The sequence below is a fragment of the Bactrocera oleae genome, chromosome 3 (assembly GCF_042242935.1).
Source record: "Bactrocera oleae isolate idBacOlea1 chromosome 3, idBacOlea1, whole genome shotgun sequence".
Taxonomy (NCBI): Eukaryota; Metazoa; Arthropoda; class Insecta; order Diptera; family Tephritidae; genus Bactrocera; species Bactrocera oleae.
The window spans coordinates 47808681-47836346 of record NC_091537.1 but is presented as its reverse complement, the minus strand read 5'-3'; the positions used below and the strand labels follow the sequence as shown (position 1 = coordinate 47836346).

General features: G+C 37.3%; 2 protein-coding genes across 9 annotated transcripts in view; one reads left to right on the top strand and one right to left on the bottom strand.

Annotated features, from left to right (window-relative positions):
* LOC106623638 (uncharacterized) overlaps positions 1-27666 on the bottom strand; it is a 341640-nt gene that overhangs the window by 126002 nt on the left and 187972 nt on the right. The gene's annotated exons all lie outside the window — the stretch shown is intronic.
* The window catches only part of Frmd5 (FERM domain containing), a 533566-nt gene that overhangs the window by 441006 nt on the left and 64894 nt on the right, over positions 1-27666 (top strand). For 2 of the 5 annotated variants that reach the window (XM_070106600.1, XM_070106599.1), the window contains exon 7: positions 22116-22333. In XM_070106600.1, the coding sequence (XP_069962701.1) occupies positions 22116-22333 (218 nt within the window). Of the gene's footprint in view, positions 1-22115; positions 22334-27666 lie in introns of those variants that run through there. The other 3 variants (XR_011395239.1, XM_070106601.1, XM_070106602.1) reach the window with 3 other exon arrangements.

Genomic DNA, 27666 nt, shown 5'->3' with positions numbered 1-27666 from the left:
TAAGGAAGCGCTAAGCTCGGGTGTAAATGAACATTTTATACTCACACATCTTTCAAAGATAAAAGTCGGGGAGACACTCTTACGTATAGCAAAACCGAAAATTTTATTCTCTCGTAATTCAAAAAAAAAAAGACATACTTTTAGGTACTGCAAAAGGTTATATTAAAAACTGTTGCGAAAAAATTAAATAATTAGTTTTTGAAGAAATCGTGAAAAGATTACAATGAAGGAGTTAGCTTCATATTCGAGATGTTTATATTAAAATCAACCAAATTGAATCAAATGATATACATATGGTATATGTACAGTTTATATGACTTAATCAAATAAACTAAATATGTTAAGCATATAAGGAAAATGTTAAATTTTGCAGTTTGAATGTTTTATTCAACGGTTAAAACAAGAATAAAAAAGCGTATGTATAAGAAAAAGTGCAGTCACAATAAAAACAAAAATTCAGTGTTGCATGTATATGCAGGACTCCATTCCAACAAGCCTGCTCAACGTTCATATGCATGAATATATCATAAACCTAGCATTTGTGTTACCTTCTCGTGGCTAGGCTTTGGCAAATTCTTCGTCGAGATATCAGCAATCATGTCACTGCTGCAACAATATTTGATATTGATGCCGCCTCCTCGATAGATATCCCGTATTTAGTGATATTTTATGTCTATGTGTTTGCTTCTTGCATGATACACTGATCGTCTTAGGGCATTCGAGTTTCATTTCTCCCAAAAGCTTTTGTAAAAATACAGCATCTTTCACGGCAGATGTAAGTGCCATATATTCGGCCTCGGTGCTGATAAGCGCTACTGTCGATTGCTTCTTTGATTCGTATCTTCGGTCACTATTATCTCCGCCCCAATCTGCGTCGACATAACATTCCATCTCTTTACCTGTTTGATGATAACTCAGCTTGCATACAGCTAAGTACATTAACGACCCTATCAAAGATTGATACTTACATGTAGCAGAATTACAATTCACTTGATCGGCCGGCTTTCGTTCATACTAAACTCGCTTACAAGTTTTCTAATACGTTTCTTTTGCCCAAGGGATATATAACCTGTTTCACAATCCCGATTCACTTCCATGCTTAAAAAATGCTTCACAGGTTCTTTATCAACCACCTCTACTTCCCTTGATGAATTGGCTTTAATATCATGTAATTGCTTACTATTTGAACTAGCTATCAATAAATCATCCACGTAGACTTCAAAAATGTTAATTTATCCATTTCGATTGTTAACGTACACACTCGGTTCGCTTACACATGGTTGAAAACCCACTTTCATTAAAATTTCAGTTAATCTTAAGCTCCAATTTCTACCGGATTGTTTAAGTCCATGCAGGGTCTTTTTTAGTTTCAAACAGTGATTGGGATACCGTTTATCAATAAACTTTTCTGACTGTCTCATTTAGATCTCATCACTCAATTCGCTGTTTAAATATGCAGAGAATATATCCATTTGATGGATATGTAACCCGTATACTACTGCGAGCGCAAAAATCATTCGTATAGTACAATACTATATCTTACAACGGGTGAAAAAGTTTCATCATAATTCACACCATAAACCTGTGAACACCCTTTCACGACTAACCTAGCTTTGAAGCGTTCCACCTTAAAGCTTACATCTTTCTTAATTGCGTACACCCATTTGCAACATAGGGTCTTTTGTCTTTTGGACAGTTCAGCAAGTTGCCATGTTTCATTGCTTTTGTAGCGAATCGTACTCTTTTTGCATAGCGTCATACCACATCTCAGCATGATCACCATAAAGCGCTTCCTGGACAGTTTCAGTTATCTTTACATCATCACTATGTAACAAATTTAAATGTGTGTATTGCTTTCTGGGTCTACCTGCCACCCCATTACGCATTAACTTACCAGGACCTCTTTTTTTTAATAATAATAATAAACCCAACGATTACCCTCCTCCCGCCCAACCGACGCGAGGGGCGCAATCCGCATACGTGCGGAATTAGCCGAGTCAGAAAAGGCAAGAGAGTTTTTTAAGTGTTGAGATCTAAAACTGCTCAGCTACAGAAACAAAACTTTCAACAGCTAAGATCTAAAGTTACAATATAATAAACTGTTACATTTTCATTTATTAAGAGAAAACAATAAAGTCTTTTTAATTTTGAAAAGTGAGTCAGTTAAGTCAAATATGCTGGAATGAGAATTAAAATAATGACATATACGGCGGAATGGCTCGTTTAGTTCAAAATTTGATCTACAGGATTTTAGCAGTAAAGGTCTAAACTGCCTCGAAAGGGGAACCGGGATATTAAATTTAATTTCAGACAGGAGAAAAGAACTGCAAACAGTTCCATTCAAAAGTTTCACTAAGAATATTATGCCAAGCATTTCCCTACGACTAGAAAGTGTAGGTAGATTAATAAGTTTTAAACGACTAGTGTATGGAGGTAGACTTACCCTAGCATCCCATCGGAAATGCGCTAAGGCGAAAAGTAAAAATTGTTTTTGAACCGACTCTAACTTGTCAGAATGGATTTGGTAGCTAGGGTTCCATACCACCTTCTTCAAGGAATATCGATAGCTTGTTCGTCTTCAGCCGACTCAAATTCATCGTTACTGTTTCTTACTCTATTTACAACTTCATTGTCGTCTTCGATTGGTGCTTCATCTAAATTGATACACTGTTGATGCGTTGCGTTACCAGATATACTCATATCTAAAGCAATCGGATAATCTTTTTCACCTTCTGCAGTCTTAAAATTCGTTGTTGTGTTGCCGCTGACTCTATAAAGTATACGTCTCTACTTACTATCAATTTTCGTGTCTGCTTGTCATATAATCGCTACGCTTTTGGTGTGTCAGAGTAAGCGACCATGATATATTCTTTTTCTTTTTGTTTAAACTTATCTTTTTGCTGTTTATCTAAAGCTATCGCAAGTGACCCAAATATACGTAAATGGCTTACTGCTGGGTTATAACCATACCTTGCTTTAAATGGTGTCATCGCAGTTAATGATTTTGTTTTTCACGGTTTCTCAAATATGCTGCCGTACAACAGCCTCTGCCTACAACGATTCATTCATACGAGAGCTTACTATCATGCACCTTGCCATCTCAATTATTGTTCGATTTAGCCTCTCTGCTACACCGTTTTGTTGTATTGTATATGGCACTGTTAGTTGCCGCATAATACCATGACCTTTCAGAAATTTCTCTAACGCCTTATTGACAAATTTCGTACCATTGCCCCTACGAAGTGCTTTAATTTTCTTTTGTGTTTGGCACTCAGCACTCAGACTCATGTTTATGTTTTAAAAAATATACGAATATAAATCGGGCTTTGTCATCAATGTACGTAAGTAGGTATTTACCCACCTACCGATTCATGCCTAATGGGCCCACACACATCAGTGTAGAACAATTCCAAAATCTCTGATGCACGCCTATCAGACTTGCAGTATGGCCGCTGGTTGCATTTGTTGGAAATACATACGATACAATTTTTCTGTTTGCTGGGATATTCACGTTCATTCCCCGAATCATGTTGTTGTTGCTTAACTCATGCAGACTAGCAAAATTCAAATGTCCGTATCTAGCATGCCATCTAATTTCTTCATTGTCATTGCATACAAAAAACAATTTGTTTTTATTGGGCTCGAACATAAAAAGATCGCATATCTTGTTAGCACTTAAAATCATTGCTCCCTGCTTATCTTTGATTACCGCTTAATTTTTTGCAAATTCCAATGTATATCCACTATTTACAGCTTTAGATACCGAAATAAAATTACACTGCAGACCTGCTACATACGTATAAAACTTCAACATTGACATCAAACATGTTTGATTGCAAACGTACAACACCTCTGCCAGTCGCTAACATTTTGTTGTTAGGTATGATCAAGTATAATCACCTCTTCATACTTCTCGACTTTACAAAATTTATTGCGGTCGCAGCACAAATGAGACGATGCTCCACCGGAGAACTTAGTGTGCTTTCAGATTCACACGAGCAAAAAGAGTCCAGCAACTTAAATCGAGTTTTTCTGTCTTTCCGTTTCATAAAATTTTCGAAAATATTTGTGCGGTTCGACTACGCAACACTTGGAGCATGTTGAATTTTTCATTTGTATATTGGGATGATGGTATCACATTTTGCTTGCAATGAATTACCATGAATATGGTAGAACCAGAGAACTTAAAACTACTCTTTAAGTTCTCTGGTAGAACAATATGCATAAAACCTACCCGCTTAATAGTTTCAAAGAAATACTTAAGACGGGAATTCCCTAATCCACCAGAATGTATTGAGTATCCGCTACTAATATTTTCAAGGCCAAATTTATAACAGGAATTTCCTAATGTTTAAGTATTAAAAATTCATAATTTCTTTACTCCATATTTTTGCCTATTTATTATAAAACATCCTTGAATTAATTACAATTCTCATTTTAAATAAAAGAATATTCGAACTAACTCCTTTGCGGTTAAAAGAAATAAATATGAAAGCATCTTAATATTTTATGTTAATATAAAAAAGTAAAGTTACCATTTCTATTAGAATTCTTTTATGTATACTGGCACATTTTGACATTTAATACCGCTATATGTTATTATGTAAATTGAATATTTTTGAGTATCTTAATTTTCTCCTTATTTACAATTTTTCAAAATATTTCTATTATTCTATGCATACATATTTGCATATCACATACAAAAAATAGATAACAGAATTTAAATTTCTGAATTAATGGTATAGATTTATTTGAAACCGAGCGCTCTTGCAACCATTCAAAGGTTTTGAAAGTGATAAGGAATGCTGGAAAGGGTAGCAGCGAGCTGTTTCGAACAAGAACACAAAGCGTGCCATTCGAACACGAGTGGCACGGTCCCTTTGTCTTTCCTCGTCGTCCCCTCGCAAACACTAAATCGGTTTGGATTACAAAAGAGTCTGTGTGTCAAAGCACACTTAGAAGAACGAAAAGGTGCAGGTTCGACAGCGAACATATGTAAAATTTGATCAAGGAGTTCACCACACACGCAGGAGAAACAAATAACATTTCTCGCTTTTATAACAGCGGTGAATCTGTACACATACGCTCTCTTAACATAACCAACCGGTGAATATTTAAGAGAATATAATATGTATGCCAAACTGGAAATATTGATATGCAATTTGAAATATATTCCCTTTTATTGAACTATTATTTATTATTTTTATACTCTCGCAACCTGTTGCTACAGAGTATACGTGGTCCCGCCCCTAATAGGTTTAATGTGCATATCTCCTAAACCGCTAATGCTATAATAACAAAATTCACTGCAAGCAAATATTTTTAGAACCCCTACCTACAGTGTGAAAATAGTTGAAATCGGGTGGCAATATGGGGCGCCCACTCCCCATATAACGGTACTGTTAAAAAATACTAAAAGCGCGATAAATCAAGCACTAAATACGCCAGAGACATTAAATTTTATCTCTGGGATGGTATGAGCTGACTTTGTAGGAAAACATCCAACTCGGACAGTCATCGCTCCAAGCAGTGTTACATGTTATGCCCGGTGCGATTGATGACGTCATACTCGGATTAGAAATCACTGGGGAGCATGGGAGCTAAGATATCCTGCGGAGATCATCAGGTAGTACTGACAACGCCAGATGCTCAGCATTCAGCGGCCTCCTACACCATGCCATTAGAAAAGGTAGACAACGCAACGCCAACTACACCAAATAGCCGACTACAAAAATCCAGTAGGACAAAGTGCAACAAAAGACGTAAATTAAAGTGCAGGAGGATTAATAGAGTCGAGCCTAGATCGACCATCAACGAGAGAAACGAAGCGGCCCGCATACGCGACTTCTTAGCGGCGGAGCTTCAAAATTCGAAACCATGAGTGGAGTGACGACAGTGGCGGAGCATAAAATCGCTACGACCGACAACCGTCCCATCAACCAACGATATTTCTCACGAAATCCAGCGATGCAAGCTATTATCAATGATGATATCGATGAGCTGCTATTGAAAGGATGCATCGAACCGTCTCACAGCCCACACAGCGCACCGATTGTATTGGCCCGAAAGAAAAACGGTAAGTGGCGTCTATGCGTGGATTATCGGCAACTCAACGTCCGATCAGTACCCGACGCATACCCCTTACCTAGGATACAACACATATTGGACAAGTTACAACGAGCCAGGTATATTAGTAGTCTGGACCTCAAGAACGGCTACTGGCAGAAACCCTTGGAGCAAGGCAGCCGCACATACACAGCCTTCACCGTACCTGGGCGTGGCATATTGCCATGGCGCGTCATGCCATTCGACTTACATTCGGCACCTGCGACGTCCCAGAGGGTACTCGACCAGGTTATAGGCCCTGAGATGGAACCGCACGCCTTCGCCTACCTTGATGACATAATCGATAGGCTTTACATTCGAGGAACATATATCTACGAAAGGTACTACAGAGATTACAACAGGCCAACCTGCGAATCAATCCTGAGAAATGCGGAAAAGGAACTTCGGTATTTAGGTCACGTGATGAGTCGTGACATTCCATGTCGATCCCAGGATGAAGAGGCTGTACCCTGGAAGCTGTGTGTGCCTAAACCCCTCCGCCTAAGAGTCCTGCAAGAGCACCACGATTTACCCAGCGCCGTACATATGGGTATTCGCCGGACAGTAGCCCGAGTGGCTAACCGATATTACTGGCCAGGGATGTTCCGCGACATTAGCTGTTACGTACGCCAGTGTGAGTCTTGCCAAAAATACAAGGAAGGACAGCAGAAACCAGCAGGGAAGATGCTTTCGCAGGTGGCACAAAAACCGTTTGCCACAGTTTGCAGTGACTTCATTGGACCCTTACCGCGATCTACGCATGGTAATACAATATTACTAGTATTCTTCTACCGCTTCAGCAAGTGGGTAGAATTGTCTCCATGAGGCGCTCTACAGCAGAAGGACTTCGTCGCGTATTTAGAGAACGAATTCTCGCAAGATTTGGCGTCCCGAAGATTCATATTTCGGACAACGGCGTTCAATTTACTAGTACGCTATGGCAACACTACCTTAAGGAACTAGGAGTACGCCAGCAATTCACCGCACCTTACACCCCTCAAGAGAAACCCACGGAACGAGCCAATCGGACAATTAGACGAATTATAGCACAACTCAGTAAAGCCCGACACCAGCGATGGAACGATTTCCTCCCAGAGATCGAGCTCGCAGTGAATACCAGCATTTCGGCATCCACGGGGTATATAAAATGGTCCCTCGCGATCGGAGAACTAGTTCTGGCGAAAGAGCATCACCTCTCTAAAGCCACTGAGGGCTTCGCCTCAAAGTTAGCCCCGAAGTATGATGGCCCTTATCAAATTCTCAGGTATATCTCACCAGAAACGGTGAACATCAGCGAATTAAAACCGTACCACACAGCCGTAACAGTTAAAAAAAAAAAAACCAACAAGAGAATTACAAAATTATAACTTTAACTAATTGAATTTTTTTTTAACGAAAACGAAAGAAAAAAAGAATATTTTAAACATAAGTGAAAAGAAAACATTTCTTTAGAATCTATACTTAAATTACAAAAAAAAAAAAAACGAATTCATAAGTTATTGTAATTGAAGCAAGATTTGAAAACAAAATAAATTGTAAATTACCAAGAAAATTTTAATATTAAGCGTGAAAAAAACCAAAGAATTCAGTTAATGTAGCTTAAATTTTAAGGAAAATTTGTAGCAAAAAAAAAAAAATTGTAAATTAGATTAAATTTTTGCATGCCATCTGATGCAAAATTCACCGAAGTGGGCGGGAGTGTGAAAACTAAATATCCATACGGAATTTAGCCCACAAAACGTATGGTGAACGCCGTTCGTTAAGGGTGAGCTCGGTAGTGAGTCGATCCTCTGACCGACTCAACCCTTAACCTTCGGTCGCCAACACAGTCTCCTGTGATCCGGTAGTATTTTTTCACGGCTAGACACGAGCGTCAACTCACTCAGCGGTAGAATCGCCTTCGAAGCCATCATCACAACAGGACAAAACACACGAGCTGCGGTAGAATCGGGATCTAAGCCTACACGAGCGCCGGCAGAAACATCAGGGCGTCGTCGTCGTAGCACACACGAGCGTCAACTCAGCGGTAGAATCGCCTTCGAAGCCATCATCACAACAGGACAAAACGTAAGTCATCCTAAGCCGCTTAGCACACCCAGTGCGCGGCAAAGTAGTATATGCTATCGTATAAGAGCTATTCAACGGAAGCGCGGAAAGGCGGACGACGTTACTGCGGTAAGGAGTGAATGTCTCGCAGTGAGTCGATCCTCTGTCAGGCATTTCACTCCTTAGCGTGCGAAGGCTGGAAGTCACGCGTAAAGTGGGTAGTGAGTCGATCCTCTCACCTGCTCCACGCTTGGCATCGCGGCCGCTGCCACTGCCCTCCGTAATTCCGCGTGATAGTGCCGCGCTAACGGGCCACGTAAACCGCTACTCTGTCATAGCGCTATTATCGGGTGACGCTACTACAACGCGGAAGACACCATTTTGTGATTAACTTGAATAAAGTACGATTTGTAAAAGGAGCCCAACAGTTTACAAATTTATTGTAACGCACCCTGGACACGGCGAGTATACCTCAGCATATCATAAGAAGCAGGGGGCAGCAAAAAGCTTCGTTACAATCTAGCACAAGTAACCGCGTCTGACCGAATTAAGCGATATTTATTTTGGGTTGTTAAACTGTTGGCTTCCTCTTCCGAAATATCTTTAGAATCAACAGTTTTAGAGAGGATGACCAAAAGCTCAACCCACTGAGATTCTGCAGCCGATAAAGTGATAAAGAAGGTTGGAAGCCCAAATTGGCGAATTAAAGCGATTGCCTTTTCTACTCAATTTTCCACTGCGCAGGAGAGGATCTAACGCCTTTCAAAACCTGGTAACCATCTTCGTGTTGAATCAAGTTTTGAACAAAGATTTCGTTTAATAGATCTTGGGCCGTAACGCGGTTGCGGCCTGAAAAGTTTCTAAGGCAAATGGATGTACTATTCTTAATTTGTAGCAGTTCTAATTTTTTGTAATCATAGAACAACTTTGGAATGGTACACGCTCTTCTGTCAAAACGGCGAATTTCAGGACGTATTATTTTGCTATATGTTTCAGAGCATGTACGTTTCCGCCCAACGTATATTGTTCCAAATGACAACTCTTCTGAATTATTGTCTTGAATTATGTCAATTGGTCTTTGTCTTTCACCTGGCGCTATAACTAAACGGTTATAGTCTAAGTTTTCTACAGAAATATTGTCCAAAAGAGTTTCTTAACCGCCTGGACTTAGCTCTGAAGGTAAAAGACCCGTGGGAATGTTATTACCTGAGGGATTATCATGAGAAGTTTGTGCCGCATGAAAAGATTGAACCAATTAGGAATCCTCTGCAGATGCAACAAACGGAACTTCTTCTTGGTTATTAAATTCTGAAATCCAGTTTTCATTAATATGTATATTGTGCTCACGATACAGAGGGGTATTCACTAAGAACTGCAAAGCTTCCATAATCTTTGCGGGGCGTATGGTATCGATCATGTAATCATGACTGTATTCGAAACTCCTTTTTAAGTGAATTTTTATAACATGAGCCTCATCAATGGACCTTGGTAGAGGTGTCACAATATTGTTAACAGAAATTGATGTATTAACAACTCTACCTTTGAGAGAACTCTGACCTTGATATCCTAACGGACGCATTGTCATAAAAGGCAATATAGGCATTATGACACATTCTTCAATTGGGGTTAAATCTTTCAAACAATTCAGTATTTCAGGAAAGTCTAGAACGTTAGCTAAACATATTTTTGGAACGTTCTTTTAACAATCGAATTTTTGCAAGTAGCACAAAAATTGTAATTTCCATTTTCCGAAGGAAATTTTTGCATTAAATAGAAGGCGGATGCAGCATTCGGGTGACCTTGCGCAATAATTTCGAAATTTCATTTGCGAACTTGGTGTGAAAACCATAATACGCCGCAGCAAATACATATTTCAGTAGGGCTCTTATTTATATTTTGGAAATAAATGTTTTTAAAATCTGTTAAATTGCCACTATTATCAGTTTCTATAACATCATTTTCCCTCGTTAATCGGATTCGTTGGGACTGTCTTTCGTTTTCAGTTTCAATTCAATTTCTTCCCTCATACCCCTAGTACTAAGCTGTCGAAGTTGTGTTTTTCTATCACGCTCCTCTCTCCTTATTTCAGGATTTCTTCTTGCATGTTCCCTTTGCATTTGATCACGAATGCGCTCCAAAGTCCTATTTCTTGCGCGAAGTTCTCTATGATCCCTAGTGTTCCTACTTTCCTCATCATAAATTACCTCGGAATTTCCTTGACGAGACCTACGACCTCGAGTATTTCTTATTTGCTCTTCAGAGCGAATTAGGGGATCTTGCCGCCTTGTTCTATGTTAAACAGTATTTGCAACTTGCTCGACAGATCGAAACTCAGGGTCTTCGCGCCGAGATATATGATCTCGAGTATTTCTTATTTGATCTTCATAGAGGATTTGGGGACTTAGACGTCTTACCCTATGTTGAACAGTATTTAAATTTTGTTCAAAAGACTGTACATCGAGATGTAATATGATGATTTGTACTGATAATTTGTTCGGACAGACGTACATCGGAATCTACGATTAGCGTGACTTACAGTATCTTGTGACTGCTCACTATCTCTATATAAAGAGTTTGCACGAAGAACTCTCATACGTCTTATATTCTGAAGACGACTTAGTAATATAGATTTTCAAATTAATATAGGCATAATTAATTAATAATAAATGGATTAATATCTAAAATACTTATAGATAATACTTATATAATTCCGTCCGTCCGGGTCTGAAAAGGTGGATCCTAGGTGCTGCTCTCTTTCACTGTAATTGAATCCTTGCTATGACTCCTTTCCTATTCGGTGTATAGGTACTATGGTATACTGCGGCACATATGTTTATCTGTTTGCTCGCCACTGTATATAATACGGTTTTGCTTTCCACTGTATGTAACAATAGTTTAAACACTATAGGTATAACTAATACACTGAAATTAGTTTGAATACAGCACTGTGCAGGTCAAGAAATCTAGTGTAACTGAAACTACAAACACAGTGTACTGATATTTATTATACTCTTGCAACATGTTGCTTCTTTCTGTCTTAATATCTAAACCTTTCATAAGTTGCCAACGGCGCAGGGTAAATCCCAAAAAGTACTTAAATGTAATTTTCTTGAGTTTACAGTTCACCTCATGACCTTCATATTAAAATGTGTCGCAAAACTGAAATAATAGATAATAGTATTTTAACCGATGGGATCGCAGTTTATTTATTACCACATAAAAAGGATCTTTAGCCCTTTTGATACTACACTACTAATTTCTATTTTATGCGATTTTTTCTAGAAAGATATTTTTGCTCTATACAAAGTCCAGCACTCTAAGAAATTTTTTTACATTGTTGTCTGGTATATTTTGTATAAGTTCAACATGATAGCTGAGAAAATATACTTATCCACTGATTATCACCAAATATTAGAAGAAATATTTGAATATAGAAATCTATATATATCTCGATTAGTTTTAGGTGATGCAAACAACCGTTTCATGAAAAAAACTATACTCTGTTGCAACATGTTGCGAAAGTATGAAAATGTTGCGAAAGAATTCAACACCAACACATTTTTATCAACCAGAACGGTTTAAAGTCAAGAGGAAAGACGGAAATTATATATATATTGGGGATATAGAGAAAGATTTAAATTTTTACATTGCTCAGCTATACTCGAGCATAGAGAACATATTTTGAAGCAATTTTATGTATAAAAAAAAGTTTAATACTCACTGACCGACATACGAGAAGTATAATAAGAAGTATATGGAAGTAGAGGGTAGCATTAAGCCGATTTTATCAATTTTTGCCAATACTACATACTACTAATATAATAAGTTCCATGGGGGCTAGGTAAAATTTTCACCCAATTTGATCCATTTTAGGAACAAACATTTCTTGTTATGAGCAAAACACACACTCTCATTTTCATCGAGATATTGGCCGATATACAAGTATGCGGTATAAAGTCACGCGGAAGTTCAAAAATCTTAATAATTATATAAAGCCTATAAGAAGTATTGATCTGATTTAACCAATTTTTGGTACAAAAACATACTATTATCGAGAGTTTCATTTATTTATTTTATGATATGAATTTCAATTAAATGTCTTACACATTGACCGATTAGGTTGAGGTCACCACCTTTGGCGAAATCGGGGGGCTTTGTGCGCTTCACTGACTCTAGTGAAAGCAGTAGTTCGAGTAGTGAGACAGGGGATACTTCTGACACAGTTAAGAAGGGGGGTGACGCTAAGATGAGTGTCGATAAAGGTGGTGAGGTTAAGGCTGGAAAAGGTGTTGGGCGTGTTAGTGAGGGTGGAAAGGAAATAGGTGTTTGTTCCAACATGGTGAAGAAGAAGGATAGTAAGGGTGGCAACCGTGAATTTGCCAAGGGCGCTGTTGCTGTTGGTAGTAGTGCGGTAAGCCATGTTGGTGCTGTGAAGAGGATTACTGGGGAGCTAAGCGGGTTGGTCTTTGGAGACAAGAAGTTTGAGATGGAAACCGTGAAGGGGCTGATGGAGCTTGCTTCTAAATATGAAGCACTCCTAATGACGGTTATTACCGAGAATGCCCATCTTCGCGGTCAAGTTGACACCCTTAGAGGAGGCTGTGGGGGACACTCCTCGCCACCGAGCAGGTCAATGCCGGCTCCATCGGCACCGATGCCTCCGCCCCCAGCACCTGTACTGGAGGCGATTGCACCGGTGGCGTCGAGGCCTGTTGAGACCTGGTCCGTTGTGGTTAGGAGTAAGGGGCCTGCAGCTTCCTCTGAGGAAGTTGTCAAAAAAGTTGTTAAGGAGGTGGGTCCTTCTCTGGGGGTAAGGATCCATGAGGTTAGGCCAATTAAGGGTGGTGGGGCGGTTATCCGCACTCCCTCTGTCTTAGAGAGGGAGAAAGTGGTGAAAAACGCCAAATTCGGGGAGGTGGGGTTGGACGTGACTGTCAACCGGAAGCTGGGTAGTCGGGTTGTGATCCAGGGGGTTCACACGGAGATCCCCCATGATGAGTTCATGGAAGAGTTACTCCGGCTGAACCTTCAGGATTTCAGCCCGGCGTCCCTGAAGTCAGATGTGAGGATGGTCAGTCGTCCTTGGAAGGTGGCCCCTGATGGTAGCACCAATGTCGTCCTTGAAGGTACGAACAAAATTATGTCCGCCCTCTTGGAGGCTGGTAGGTGCTACATTAAGTGGTTCTCCTTCCGGGTGCGACCGGATAGCCCCGTGGCTGGCTGTTTCCGGTGTATGAGTTTCGACCATAGAGTGGCTGTGTGTAGGGCCAAATCGGATGTCTGCCGGAGGTGCGGTCAGGAAGGCCACAAGGCTGCCAGCTGCGTCAATGCACTCCATTGCCGCAACTGCGCATTCAAGGGTAGACCAGCTGGGCATTTTATGATGTCGGCTGCCTGCCCGATATATTGTGGGATTGTTGAGCGCGCCCTCGCCAGACACTAATGGGGGGGATTATTCAGTTAAACTGTCAGGGGTCGTATGCCGTAATGTGCGAGTTGTGGGGGTATATGACTGAGGGGGGGTGCGGCATTGCCTTGCTCCAGGAGCCCTATGCCACTAATGGGGTGGTTCGGGGTCTTCCTGGTGGTTTTAGGGTCTTTTTGGACGTTAGGGCTAATGCTGCAATTGTTGTGAGTGATCCCAACTATGATTGTGTAGTTGTGGATTCCTCACAACTGGGTGTATGTGTTTCTGTAAAGGGGGGGTTTGGTAGAATACTTGTTGCTAGTATCTATTGTAAATTTGGTGAGCCCTTAGAGCCTTTTCTGAGTTACATGGATAAGGTAACCTCAACCTATAGAGACTTGAATACTTTGGTTCGATTTAGACAATTTTTGGTCACAAGATATACTTCAAGCGCATTATTCACGCAAAGGTTTTTCCCGATACAATCATTGTTGTTTGATTTGCATAGTGGAAAGTGAAAAAATCAGATGGTATTTAAAATGGTGTTCTATGGGAAATAGGCGTGGTTGTAATCCGATTTCGCTCATTTTCGCACTATGGCATAGAAATATGAGAAGAATATTATGTACAGAATTTGGTTAAAATCGGTTAAGCAGATCCTAAAATATGGGTTTTCACCTAAAAAGCGGCTCCTATAAAGTCAGATCATACGATCACTGTGTTAACATTTAATGACTCTGGCGTGTTTAGTGCTTGATTTATCGCGCTTTTAGTTGTTTTTAATAGTACCGTTATATGGGGAGTGGGCAGGGTTGTCACCCGATTTCAACTATTTTCACACTGTAGGTAGAGTTTCTAAAAGCATTTGCATCCAGTGAATTTTGTTATTATCGCATTAGCGATTTAGGAGATATGCACATTAAACCTATTAGGGGCCGGACCACGCCCACTTAAAAAAAAATGCAGATGCCACTTCCTGATGCGATCCTGTGTTCCCAATAACAGCCTTGTATATTATTGTGGAGCTTAGTTATGACAATTTATTTGTTTTTGATTAATGGCGTTTTGTGGGCGTGGCAGTGGTCCTATTACCCCCATCTGCAATACCAACCGTCTTACGGCATCAAGAAACATGTGTATCAAGTTTCATAAAGATATCTCAATTTTTACTCAAGTTGCAGGTTGCACAGACGGACGGACAGATTTCAACTCGTCTCTTCATCCTGATCATTTATATATATATAACCCTATATCTAACTCAATTAGTTTTAGATGATACAACCAACCGTTAGGTGAACAAAACTATTATACTCTGTAGCAACATGTTGCGAGAGTATAAAAATCATAAATTGAACAAATTTCTGATGTTCCCTATAGAAGAGAAAAGTTGCAACCCCGCAAACCCACAAAACACAGAAACAAACTTGGCAACAAGGCTTTTGTCGATTTAAAATATTTTACAATTTTAAAATATTTCATAATTCTAAAGTATTTTTCCGTGGCTCGCAAAAATCTTCGTCAATATATATGCATGTTCATATATAAACATACATACTTACAATGATTTGTAGGCTGTTAGAGCGGCAAGGGAAGCGATGACCATCGGCGAGCGTTCGTTTATTTTTTCGGCACATCTAGGATTTTCTACCAACAACACAATGTTGTGACGCTTTGTCGCAGCGTCAGTCCTTCGACACATTGTCTCTTTGACATGAAAGCAAAAAACGTGAGCTTCTGTCATTGGTTGTTAGGAGATTTCACATGAAGTAATGAGTGTACATATCTAAATACATACACATAGCCAATAATGTCTGCGTTCACCCGAGACATTTTTTTGCTAATATTGATAAGCGTATCTGTTTACATTTTAATGTTTACGTTTAAATGTCTAAAATGAATAAATGAAATAAATTTTAACAATTTCGGTAATATTATGGAAGGAAGCAATGATATTCAGGTAAATTAAGAATCAAAGTGAAATATAACAAGTAAGGAAGGGCTAAGTTCGGATGTAACCGAACATTTTATACTCTCGCAAAGTTAAATGGTATATTCGTTTGAGACTTCTTTATTTTAATATTTTAATAATTAGAAGTAGGAACTGTTGCCTTAGTTATTTACTTTTCACTCACAGTGAAAATAATTAGAGCAATTTGTAAACTAAATTTACTTAAATTATGAGAAATCGTTTTTGTGCTTTTTGTATACGCTTATAATTGATTTTATATAGAATGCATTACAACTGTATTAAGAAGTAGGAAAAGAAATCGTTTTTGAACAATGAATAACATTTTTTATTTATTATATCGATATTATTATACATGTTTAGCTTAAAAATAATAAATATTAACAACTTTGAAAATGATATAATATTATTATATTAATTTGTAAATAATATTTACAATGTTAAACATAAATTTTTGTAGAGATTCTTATACATATATCCAAATTATATTTCTTTTTTCCTTATACTATTTAATTTCTATCATATATTTATACAAAAATGTCATATATAATAACAAATTATATATATAATTTTAATTTTCTTAATTAGATTATTTACATATTTTTCTTTAAATTGTCTTAAAAACTACTGTCAAAATTCCTATACCATTCCAATTCGGTTATATTTGGAAAAAAAAAATGAAGAACTATTGCACTAAGTCTGAAAACTTTAGTTCGAAATAGAGACACAAATACTGTCATAATAGCTGTGTACTGTCTCAAAGGTTGCATTTACACGGGAAGGATCCATGTTTAAAAATACCCAATCGATTTGTGTACCGGCAGGTGTAGTTGAATATTCTGCACCAAGCAGGGAACTAAAGTTTTTTTCTTGGAGTAGATTTCTTATTGCCGTCCCTGTAGGCATTAAACAAATGTTAAAATCTCCAACAATTAGCTCATTTTCTTTGCCTAACTCAGAAGTAAGGACTTCCTGAAGTTCTACAATTAATTGTCTGACAGAGAAAGCTGAATTTCTATATAGAACCAGAATATTAATATTGAAACATTTAAACAAAACCGCTTCTAAAACTTTGCGGACTGAATAAATTTTCTTTACAGCCTTTGATTCTATAAAGCAAGCAATACTATGCTTTGCATATATTATAATGCCCCGTTTAGTTCTGTTTGTTGTTTCCGTGCTATCTATCCTCAGCTCGTTAATTGGAGTAAATCCTGGTATATCAAAACTTTCGCAAGGATAACTCCAAGTTTATACAAAACATAAAATCTGAAGATAGCATCAAACAGTCGCTTTTTATATCACTAATGTGAGCGTGAAGACTCTGAACATTATGGAATAAAATTTGATGTCCTGATGTTCGGGAAATCATAAAATCGAAACTTGTTGTCAAAGCTTTATTTGTGTTCAATTCCCTCAGTTTCCTAAATACGGGATCCGATTCAGAAAATATGTTAGGAGGAATAAAATTTCCTATGACACACGTGTTTACGTTCACTTTAATCATATATTTGGCGGAGGTTTTTAGTGTCAATTCATAGGGCAGTCCCTGCGTTTCAGAAGTTTTGAAAAGTTTAACTCTTTCCAAAATATTATCATTTTCATTTGTACCAATTCCTTTAACTGAGTCTTTTGCAGTTGAAAGGAAAGCTTCTGTTGGGATTCGACTGAGCTTTAGGGCATTGAAATTATTTGTCTCTTCATTGGACCAAAATAAATGTATGGTATCATCGGGAACTTCTTCGAAATTAACTACTCGAGTTTCAATGAGTGATATGTCCTCATTTGTCATAGTACCAGATGCCATATGACTTAATGCAATTGCAATGGCCTGATCCTCCCGTTGTCTCATTATCTCTGTTAATTCAAAGTACTTAAATAACTCCCACAAAGGGGAACCAACTAAAGTGCTGTATGCATCATTGGGATTAGGAGAGAATATCCACCTATCTCCAACAGGTGAGAGTTGCTTCAAATCACCAAACTCTAAGACCGAAGGGGCTGTCTCTTTTGAAAATTTGTTTTAATCTCGCATCAACAGAGCTAAACATCCGAGCACCTACCATCGAAATTTCATCAATTATGATTAATTTTAATTCGATAAGTCTGGAAAACAATGAATTCACTGTGTCATTGCTAAGTGGCCTCAACTCTCTATTCAACTGATTAACAGGTAAAGAGAATATTGAATGAAGGGTAATTCCACCTATTCCGAATGCTGCTTTACCCGTAGGTGCGCAAAGAAGACCTTTTAACTTGGATTGGATCCAGGTGTAGAATTGTAACGATGGTTAAGAGCTTGATATATTGCAGATATTAAACGACTTTTTCCTACACCTGCACCACCGCCAATGAACTCATAAAATGGGAGATTTGTTTTAGCTGGTGCATCATATGTGTCAAATAGGTTCTTTGCTTAGTGTTTAGACTTTGAACTAAAGAAAATAATTCCTCAACTGGAATTAAGGGGGGTAGTTTAATAAGTCTAATATTGCAATCAGATTCAGTGCCATCATCTGTTGAATCTTCACCATGCAAGTCCAGCAAATTTATATTTGGGTTTATTTCTGGAAGTGCCACGTTCCACGATAGGTAGTTCATTTTGAGCACCTTCGTCCAAGTCTATTTAATTATAAAGACTTTCTAGAACATTTTTAAGTTTTCTGTGCTCAAAAACATCACATTTTCTTTGATTTCCCTCAATTATAATACGATGTGTTATGCAAGTCTGCTCATTATCGTTTTCAATGAGATCTTGCTGTTCGTTCCGCCAAGGATAGTAAAGCATTAACATTTCGCGGAAATACTCAACTCTGGCCAAATCTGGGTTAAACCTTCTATACCGAATAATACAAGGTTTGGTACGTTTCTTCACAAAACCGCGATCGTCTTTAAGAGGTATAACAACCCCGCTTTCTGGTAAATTATCGTCTTCCCTCTCTTCTTCTTCATGATCACTATCTTGTGCTCTTCTACTAGATTTAAAATATTTATACCTAGATGCAAAATCAGCTAAACAAAGAGTTTCTAACTGATCGGATCTTTGAACATAACGGTCTAAAATACCGGCTACGAATATTTCAGTCGAACCTGAAGGAAGGTTCTGAAGTTCCGCTCTAGGTTTTACCATTCGAACACGTTCCTCAGGTCGAGAGGTATTTATAAATATTTCTGCATTACTTGCTTCCGAAAAATGGAGCCCAATGCAGCATTATACTGCTTCTTGTGCAGATATTTCTGTGCCTGATATAAATTTGTGACCTATATGTTTTAGTTTTTGCTTAATAGTATAATTTCCAGCATTTACCTCTGATATAGCTTCATTTAAGAGCCTACAAATTCCCCTGTTAGACTTGTTAATATAAATAATTATATATGAACAGCAAGCATATGCATCCAGTATACATATATTGGATATCCATATTTGCTCTATGGAGTTCCAAAATCAGAGGATTATAAGCGTTTATAAAACGATCCTGTAATTTTCTTTTTAGAAAAATTTTTGGTTTTGTTAAACTTGACCTAAGGGCTAACAAATAGTCATCAAAAGACATATTTATTCTACTATCAGACAGGAAGTGTTCAAAATCGTTTAAATTAGAAATGTCTTCTGTAGTCATATATGAATTTAAAACGTTTTGAATTTTGAAAAAGGTTTCCTTGTGTCTTTTTGAATTTTGACTTGTTTCTGTAAGGGGTAACAGTATTTGCGTTGAAGGCATTGGTGGATATGGTATACCAAAACGACTAAACTGTTGTCCTCTTATTTCCCTAGTACAAGACCGACTGTGGTTATGGTTTTGATAACCCAAATAATTTTCTAAGTGGCTGATCGAACCATCTGTAGAAATATAATTGTCAATAAAACTAATGACTTCAGGGAATGTCTGAGGATCTTGAAGGTTGATCCTGGGAGAATTATTAAGCCAATACTTGCCATGTACATGCGGGGAACCTCTCTGTTGAAACTCCACTCTCCAGTAGAAATTTGTAACAAAATGCTCTCCAAAAATGCCGGCGTTATCTTTAAAAAGCTTAAGAATTTGTCGATAGCGGTAGTCAAAATATCTAGCACAAGTAACCGCGTCTGACCGAATTAAGCGATATCTATCTTGGGTTGTTAAACTGTTGGCTTCCTCTTCCGAAATATCTTTAGAATCAACAGTTTTAGAGAGGATGACCAAAAGCTCAACCCACAGAGATTCTGCAGCCGATAAAGTGATAAAGAAGGTTGGAAGCCCAAATTGGCGAATCATAGCGATTGCCTTTTTCTTCTCAGCAGGTGAGGATCTAACGCCTTTAAAAACCTTGTAACCATCATCGTGTTGAATCAAGTTTTAAACAAAGTTTTCGTTTAATAGATTTTGGGGGGTAACTCGGTTGCGACCTGAAAACTTTCTAAGGCAAATGGATGTACTATTCTTAATTTGTAGCAGTTCTAATTTTTTGTAATCGTAGAACAACTTTGGAATGGTACATGCTCTTCTGTCAAAACGGCGAATTTCAGAACGTATTATCTTGCTATACGTTTCAGAGCATGTACGCTTCTGCCCAACGTATATTGTTCCAAATGACAACTCTTCTGAATTATTATCTTGAATTATGTCAATTGGTCTTTGTCCTTCACCTGGCGCTATAATTAAACGGTTATAGTCTAAGTTTCTTGACCGTTTTGCGAGTGAATAATTTGAAAATATTTTCGCGTCATATACACTGCCTGGGTAACCAATCGTTATCTGCCTAATGCGCAATTTATAGTCGCAAATCGCTTGTATTTTTACAGAATATTGATATTTACGCGAATAGTAAATTTCATGCTGCCTAACTGATGCTTCGGCTAATTTTATTTCGGAACCATCGATGTAACCTACACACCCTGGCATTTCTTTCGCAGTTGCGGACGAAATCTCCAGCCTTTCTCTTTCATTGGGCCAGTATAAAAACTCATTTTATAATCGCAATATGGCTTTAAAAATCCGTTGTGCTACATTTTTAATAGTGCCTCCATCACCCACACCGAATAAGAAAGCCACTTTGCGAACAGATTGTCCATCGCCGGAAGATCCCAACCGATACAGCACTATTTTGAGTTGCAATTCGCTTGGAAGTTTCGTAGCACCGGAACTTGTTTTAAAAACAGAGTCATTTTTAATTAATTCTAAGATACGTTCGCATTCCTCCAGGCGAACACGAAGCATCTGATTGAATCTGCTTTCGTCAAGATTCCTTAGAACATCGTTGCCAACTGGAACATTTTGGTAAGCCGAAATGAACGCTTCTTCGGTTGTTCAGCAACAGCTCATGCTGATTAAAAAACTTTCAATAGCTTCGTCTTTTCCTCACCTTCCAAAGTGTAATTATTTTTATTGAATGAAGAAATGTATACAAATACTTACTTTGTTCAACTCCTAATAAAGTCAATGCATGATTTTCACATAAAAAAGCTATAATTTTATTTTTGTCACTTTCTCGTGGCATTTTTGTATTCTTAATTTTTAACTAAAGGGGTGCTCACAAGTGTCGTATTTTTTAAGACAATTGACATACCACATAAGTGATAAGACAATGCTTGTGAATTGCATAATTATATTGAACTGTTGTATCCGGATTATATCAATAGGGTTTAATTTGGTCATATTGGTATGTATAATCATTTACTTAAAAATAACAGAAAGGAATCGACGAAACCAAAACTGATCGTGATTGGCGATATCGTATCTTTCAAACTTCATATATCGTAACTTATTAATGCATTTATTTTTACTAGATCTACGTGGCACCGCTCATTTTGACCAAAAATTTTCTAAATCAAAACAAAATTGTTCACGCCCCTAGGTACTGAAATATAGACCCCAGAGCCTATAGTAAACTTTTACCGAAAATATCGGTCAATGTGTAAGATATATAATTGAAATTCATATAATATAATAAAATAAATAAAAGAAACTCTCGATAATAATTTGTCTTTGTGTCAAAAATTGGTTGAATCGCATCAATACTTCCTTTAATATAAAATTTTGCCAACACTTGAAGTAACTTCCCGGGCTTTGATCCTTGCAAGTTGCGAGAGTATATAACGTTCGGTTACACCCGAACATACAATATAACTTCCTTACTTGTTTATACTATAACTTCGCACAGCACTAATATGAAGAGTTTAGTTATTTGTGTAAGGTCGATTTTACTATAGCTATAGAAGATATAAAACGAAGTATAGTAGCATATCTGAGGGATTCCCTGCCCTTTTTTGAAAGTTAATAAGATAATATTGGAATCCATTCGGAATTTTATTGCTTAATGTATTATCCTGACTCTTCATAAAGTTTTACAAACACTTGAATATATTTTTCCGCTCTTGACCCTTGATATTTGGAAGAGTATAAAATATTCGATTATACCCATATTCAGCCGTTCCCTACTTATTTTAATATTTGCTTTGGTGATAGCAAACAAGTTAATGAGATTTAAAATAGTGTTATATAATATTAAAAGCAGGCAACATTGTGACGTACTTACTCTTAACTTAAATTAATATAAATATTATATAATTTACAAATTATTTAAACTCAGAAACTTTATATTTATTTTCAGGCTTCCTAACTGTCAGAATGCATGTGTTAACTATGGTGGTGGCATTTTCTCACGTGGTGCAAAATTTAAATATACTGGACGAACCGAGCGAGAAATTTTAAACGACTTTATATATACATCTTACTCTCCATTGGACGGAAATGGTTTAGAAAACAAAACAAAATCCAACAGCGTACCAGTGACACCATCTAGTCCAAAAGGCGAATTGCCTTATATCCGTAATGTATATTACATTTTTTATACGATTTTATTAGCTATAATTAATGCTTAAATACTCCATATATATCCAAAGAGAGAGACAGAACATGAAATGTGCATGATATCATATCAACAATGACTGCGTTAGCTGAACCATGGGCATAATTAAATAGCACTGATCGACTTTTCTTTATAGGTAGCCCGCCAAAACGAACGATAAATATAATATTAGATCAAGTAAAAGGTTCGATCGGTTTTTATCTAAGAGATGGCGTCATTGTGCATAGTACTAGTGTTACCAGTACCGGCGTTAGGGTAGGGCGCCCCTTTATATTCCCATCTCGGTAAGCGAAAAAAAAACGATGTGTTGGCAACACTAGAATGGAACGCATACAGTTCATTTTACGGGGAATCCCCGACCACAGAGAAACACATTATCTATCTCTTTTTAACATTTTAGTTCAAAAGAGTTGGCATTATCTTTGATGGAGCGGAACACAGCTCATTCTTATTCATTCAATCGGTGCACGCACTTAAAAACAGTTATCGCAATTACATATTTTAAAACAAACAGACGCAGTAATCAGGCGGTCCACGCTAAGTTACGAAGTGCATGTTTTTTACTTTTTGTCGCCGACTACAGAGTGACATAGGTTTTATCCAAAAAGTTGAAATACAAATAGTGTTTAAGTAGGTATTTGCTTTATGACGGATTGTTTCACTAATTAGGTAAGTACAATTTAATTTTAACTATCTTTGGAGTGGGGTAATCTATTTAAAGTAAATTATATATTATAAAATATCTCTGGAACTGACTATATAATGTTGATGAAATTTTAACACGGAGATAATAAATGAATGTCGAGGAGGTACGGTCAAGTGTAAAAGTGGATGAACACTGTTCATTCGTAAGCCTTTGTGTTAAAGGTGAAAAGTGTCCACCGACTTTTGCATCTGACTGTACATAGAAGTCATTTTTTCGGGAACGAGTGGATGATCGTGATTTTTTTCATACAAATCTAAGCACTATCACGTAACACAAGCTTTTAAATATAACATTTCACAATTATTCCTCTGCCATGACAATATTACCTTATCTAGATTTTTCGGTCGTAGTTCACGTGTATGCTAACGCTTTGCTGAATATAAAGCGTTTTTGGTCGTCCTCACTCAATAGCGTTATATTTAATTAATTTATAGAAATGATCGGACTTACGCAGATTTAATTTGTTGCAGATTTGATTAGTACAAAATGTCTAAACACGTTGATCCTTTTAAAAGAAAACCATCTGGGTCAAAATATAGAAAACGAAAAGCAGAAAAAGAGAAGGAATTTGAAAAAACAAAAAAGTTTATGAATATAGGCAAATATATCACAACAAAAAATCAAGACCTTAATGTGGCATCTACATCTGAAATACAAGCGAATGCATCGGTAGTGGAGTCTCTGTCTGACAAGTCAGATCAGTTAACTGTTGAAGAGATTGTGGACGAAGTTTCCCGAAGTGAGGAGACAAGTTGTGTTACAATTACAGATGCTGCTCAGGATGACACTATTGGTGATGTACAACAAATACAAATTCTAGATGACGTTAGTTCTCTTGTTCCAAATATATCGGTTCCAGCCACTTGGCCACTCACTCGAAATAGCAAAATTATTGATCATAAATTAACTAATGACCCAGTGCAAACTCACATTGATAATTATCCAAAGAATGATACAGGGCGACATTTCTCAAATTCTCATTTTACCAAAAAACTTGCAAACAATAAAATAATTCAGCGTCGTTGGTTAATATACTCAGTTTCTAAAAATCGAGTTTACTGTTTTTGTTGCCGGCTATTTGATAGCAGCTCAACGTCGAATTTAGCATCTGAAGGATATAACGACTAGAAACACTTATCAGAAATTTTAAAAGTTCATGAAAGTAGCACTTTTCATAAGAAGATTTACCTCTCATGGATTGAGGCTGAACTAAGATTAAAAACGGGAAAAACAATAGATTGTCAAGAGCAACATTTGATTAGAAAGGAAACTACAAGGTGGAATAATATTTTGTCTAGATTAATGCATATTACACTGTATTTAGCTGAAAACAATATAGCGTTTAGAGGTACTTCCGACAAACTATATACGCCAAATAATGGAAAGTTCTTGGGTTTAGTACAACTACTAGCCAAATTTGATCCAGTTATGGAGGACCACTTGCGATTAGCTGTAAAGGGTGATGTTTCTGACCACTACTGCGGAAAAGACATTCAAAATGAATTAATAGAGCTGATGGGTGAAAAAGTGAATTCAGAAATCATATCACGTGCAAAGAAATCGAAATATTATTATATTATAGCTGACTGTGCTCCGGACATTAGTCATATAGAACAGCTTTCACTGACAATACGATTTGTTGATTTATCATCAGATGTCGATAAAATATCAGTAAAAGAGCATTTCATAGAATTTTTACCTGTTAATGAGTCGACTGGTGAAAGGCTGACTGAAGTTATTATTGATATTTTAAATAAATACGGACTGGAATTGCACGATTGTAGAGGTCAGGGCTATGACAACGGAGCAAACATGAAAGGAAAAAATATTCGAGTTCAAAGGAGAATTCTGGACATAAATCCTTTAGCTGTATATGTACCGTGTGGCTGTCATAGCTACAATCTCGTACTATGCGATGCCGCTAAGTCATCTGTAAAATCTGTCACTTTGTTTGGAGTACTTCAGAGGTTGTTTACGTTGTTTTCAGCTTCTGTTCATCGATGGAAAATTCTGACCGACTTGGGATTGTACACTATAAAAAAACTCAGTGACACGCGTTGGGAAGCAAGAATAGGCAGTGTTAAAGCAGTCCGTTATCAAATTAGCGCCGTCCATGACGCTTTAATCACTTTGGCTATTGAAACTCAGCAAACTGATGTTCAAGTCTCTCATGAGGCTACTACTCTAGTGAAACAGCTAAAAGATTTCGGCTTCATAGTTTCATTGGTTGTCTGGTATGACATACTTTTTCAAATTAATGTCGGTAGTAAATCTCTACAATCAACAGACATGGATCTCGGTAAATGCACAGACATGTTGAAAAAATGCTGCAATTTTTTGGAAGAATATAGAAATACAGGCTTTAAAAGCGCCATTTTAACTGCGAAGGAATTGGCTGAAGAGTTAGAAATAGAACCTGTGTTTAGAGCGACAACAAGAATTCGACGTGTTAAGCGCCAAGCTTCACCAACTGCCCAAGATGAGCCTATAACTTCTCCAGAAAAAAAATTTAAGGTTGAATTTTTCAACTGTCTTTTGGACACGACGTTAAGTGCACTCAACGAAAGATTTGAACAGTTATATGAGTACTCGGAATCTTGGTCTTTTTTGTACAATTTAAAACAGATTCCAGAAAAACACGACCTTATCAAACTCTGTAGTGATCTTCAATTGAAATTAAATGTAAATTCCAAATCAGATATAGATGGATGTATGTTTTGCGATGAACTCATAAGTCTGAAATCGTTTTTCCCTGATCAGAAAGTGGTTACTCCTGTTTTTGTTTTAAATTTTATCAAAGACCGCAACTTACAAGAACTATATCCAAATGTTTGGATAGCATTACGAATATTATTAACTATTCCCGTAACGGTTGCTAGTAGAGAGAGGAGCTTTTCTAAGCTTAAGCTGATAAAAACCTATCTGCGATCGACAATATCTCAATCTAGATTGACAAACTTGGCAACTTTGTCAATCGAAAATGAAATTGCTGAAAACATCGACTTTGATAACTCAATAAAAGGTTCGCCGATAGAAAGGCTAGAAAAGTAAAATTTTATTAGTTTTTTTAATAAATGTTTATTTCTTTTCATAAATGGTTATTTCATTATTATCCTTTGCCTTTTTTCGTATGGGTTTAAATTGCAGTTAGGGGGCGCCGTAGAAATTTCGCCCAGGGCGCTGGTAGTACTAAAACCGGCACTGAGTGTTACGTGTCGCATCATGTCATACTGAAACGTGTTTATTCGCGCTAAAAGTTTGTCTTTGACAGTTTTTCGATTGATTGACTCAGTACGTTGTGAGCGCTCGTCAAAGATGGACACCAGCACAGAGAAAATTCGCAATATTTTACAATTTTTCTTCGATCAAGGCGAAAAAGCAGCCAAAGCGGTTAAGATAAGCCAGTAAACCGCTTGGAACCATTTGCATAACCTTGGATTCAAAAAGAAGCGTATAAACATGTATATTATTTCGATCGCTGCCGAATATCACACTCACAATTCGTTATAAATAAAAGTCTATTTCTATGTTATGAAAAAATTTGTGGCACACGGTTAAGTTACTATTTATTTCATACCGTGTTAACTTTTTCAAAAGATCAGGACCTTACTTATTTCCATCACTATAACTTGAACTGGAGCTAAAGGAATGTATCAAATACTCGTACATTACCACTTTTGTAATTTCTCTTTTTAACACGGTTTTTATACTCTTGCAACATGTTGCTAAAGAGTATAAAAGTTTTGATCACCTAACGGTTGTTTGTATTACCTAGAACTAATCGAGATAGATATTGAATTATATATACAAGGTGATTTCCAAAGTAAACAGGACTTTTAAAAAAAAGGCAGAACAAATGGTTTAATCGGCAAAATCAATTAATTTTATTCAAAGTAGTCTTCTTCTGCTTTAATATTAGTATTTTATTAACATTTTGCACATTATTAATTTAACATTTTGCACAGTCCAAAAGCATGTAGAACAAGTGTTTTTGATCGTAGTTTTTTGAATTGCCTCCACGTCTGCATAACGCTTTCCTTGTATCGGCAAATGCATTTTTCTGAAAAGGTAGAAGTCGCAAGGTGCCATATTAGGTAAATACGGGGTGTGGTTGATTGTTACAATGTGATTTTTGGTCAAATAATCGGCCACAAGCGTCGATCGATGAGACGGCGCATTATCGTTAACAAACGCCAACTTCCATCTTCGTAATATTCGGGCCGAATACGGCGCACCAAACGCTTCAAAACTCCAGGGTAGAATACCGCATTGCAAATTCTTTGTGGACAATACTTGCACCCTTGGAATCATAAAAACAAATCAGCATTGTCTTCACTTTTGACTTTTTCAGGCGCGATTTTTTGGGTTCATTTTCATCGCCATTTATGTCCTCACGACCACTTTGAAAACGTTGAAACCACTAGTGCACTCTGCTATGGGATAGGCAATCATTGCCATAAACTTGTTTTATCAATTGAAACCTTTCGGTAAAAGTTTTACCAATTTTCAAACAAAATTTAATGTTGGCTCTTTGTTCGAAGTTCATTTCCGCATCGATGACAAAAACAAACTGACGATTAAAACGCA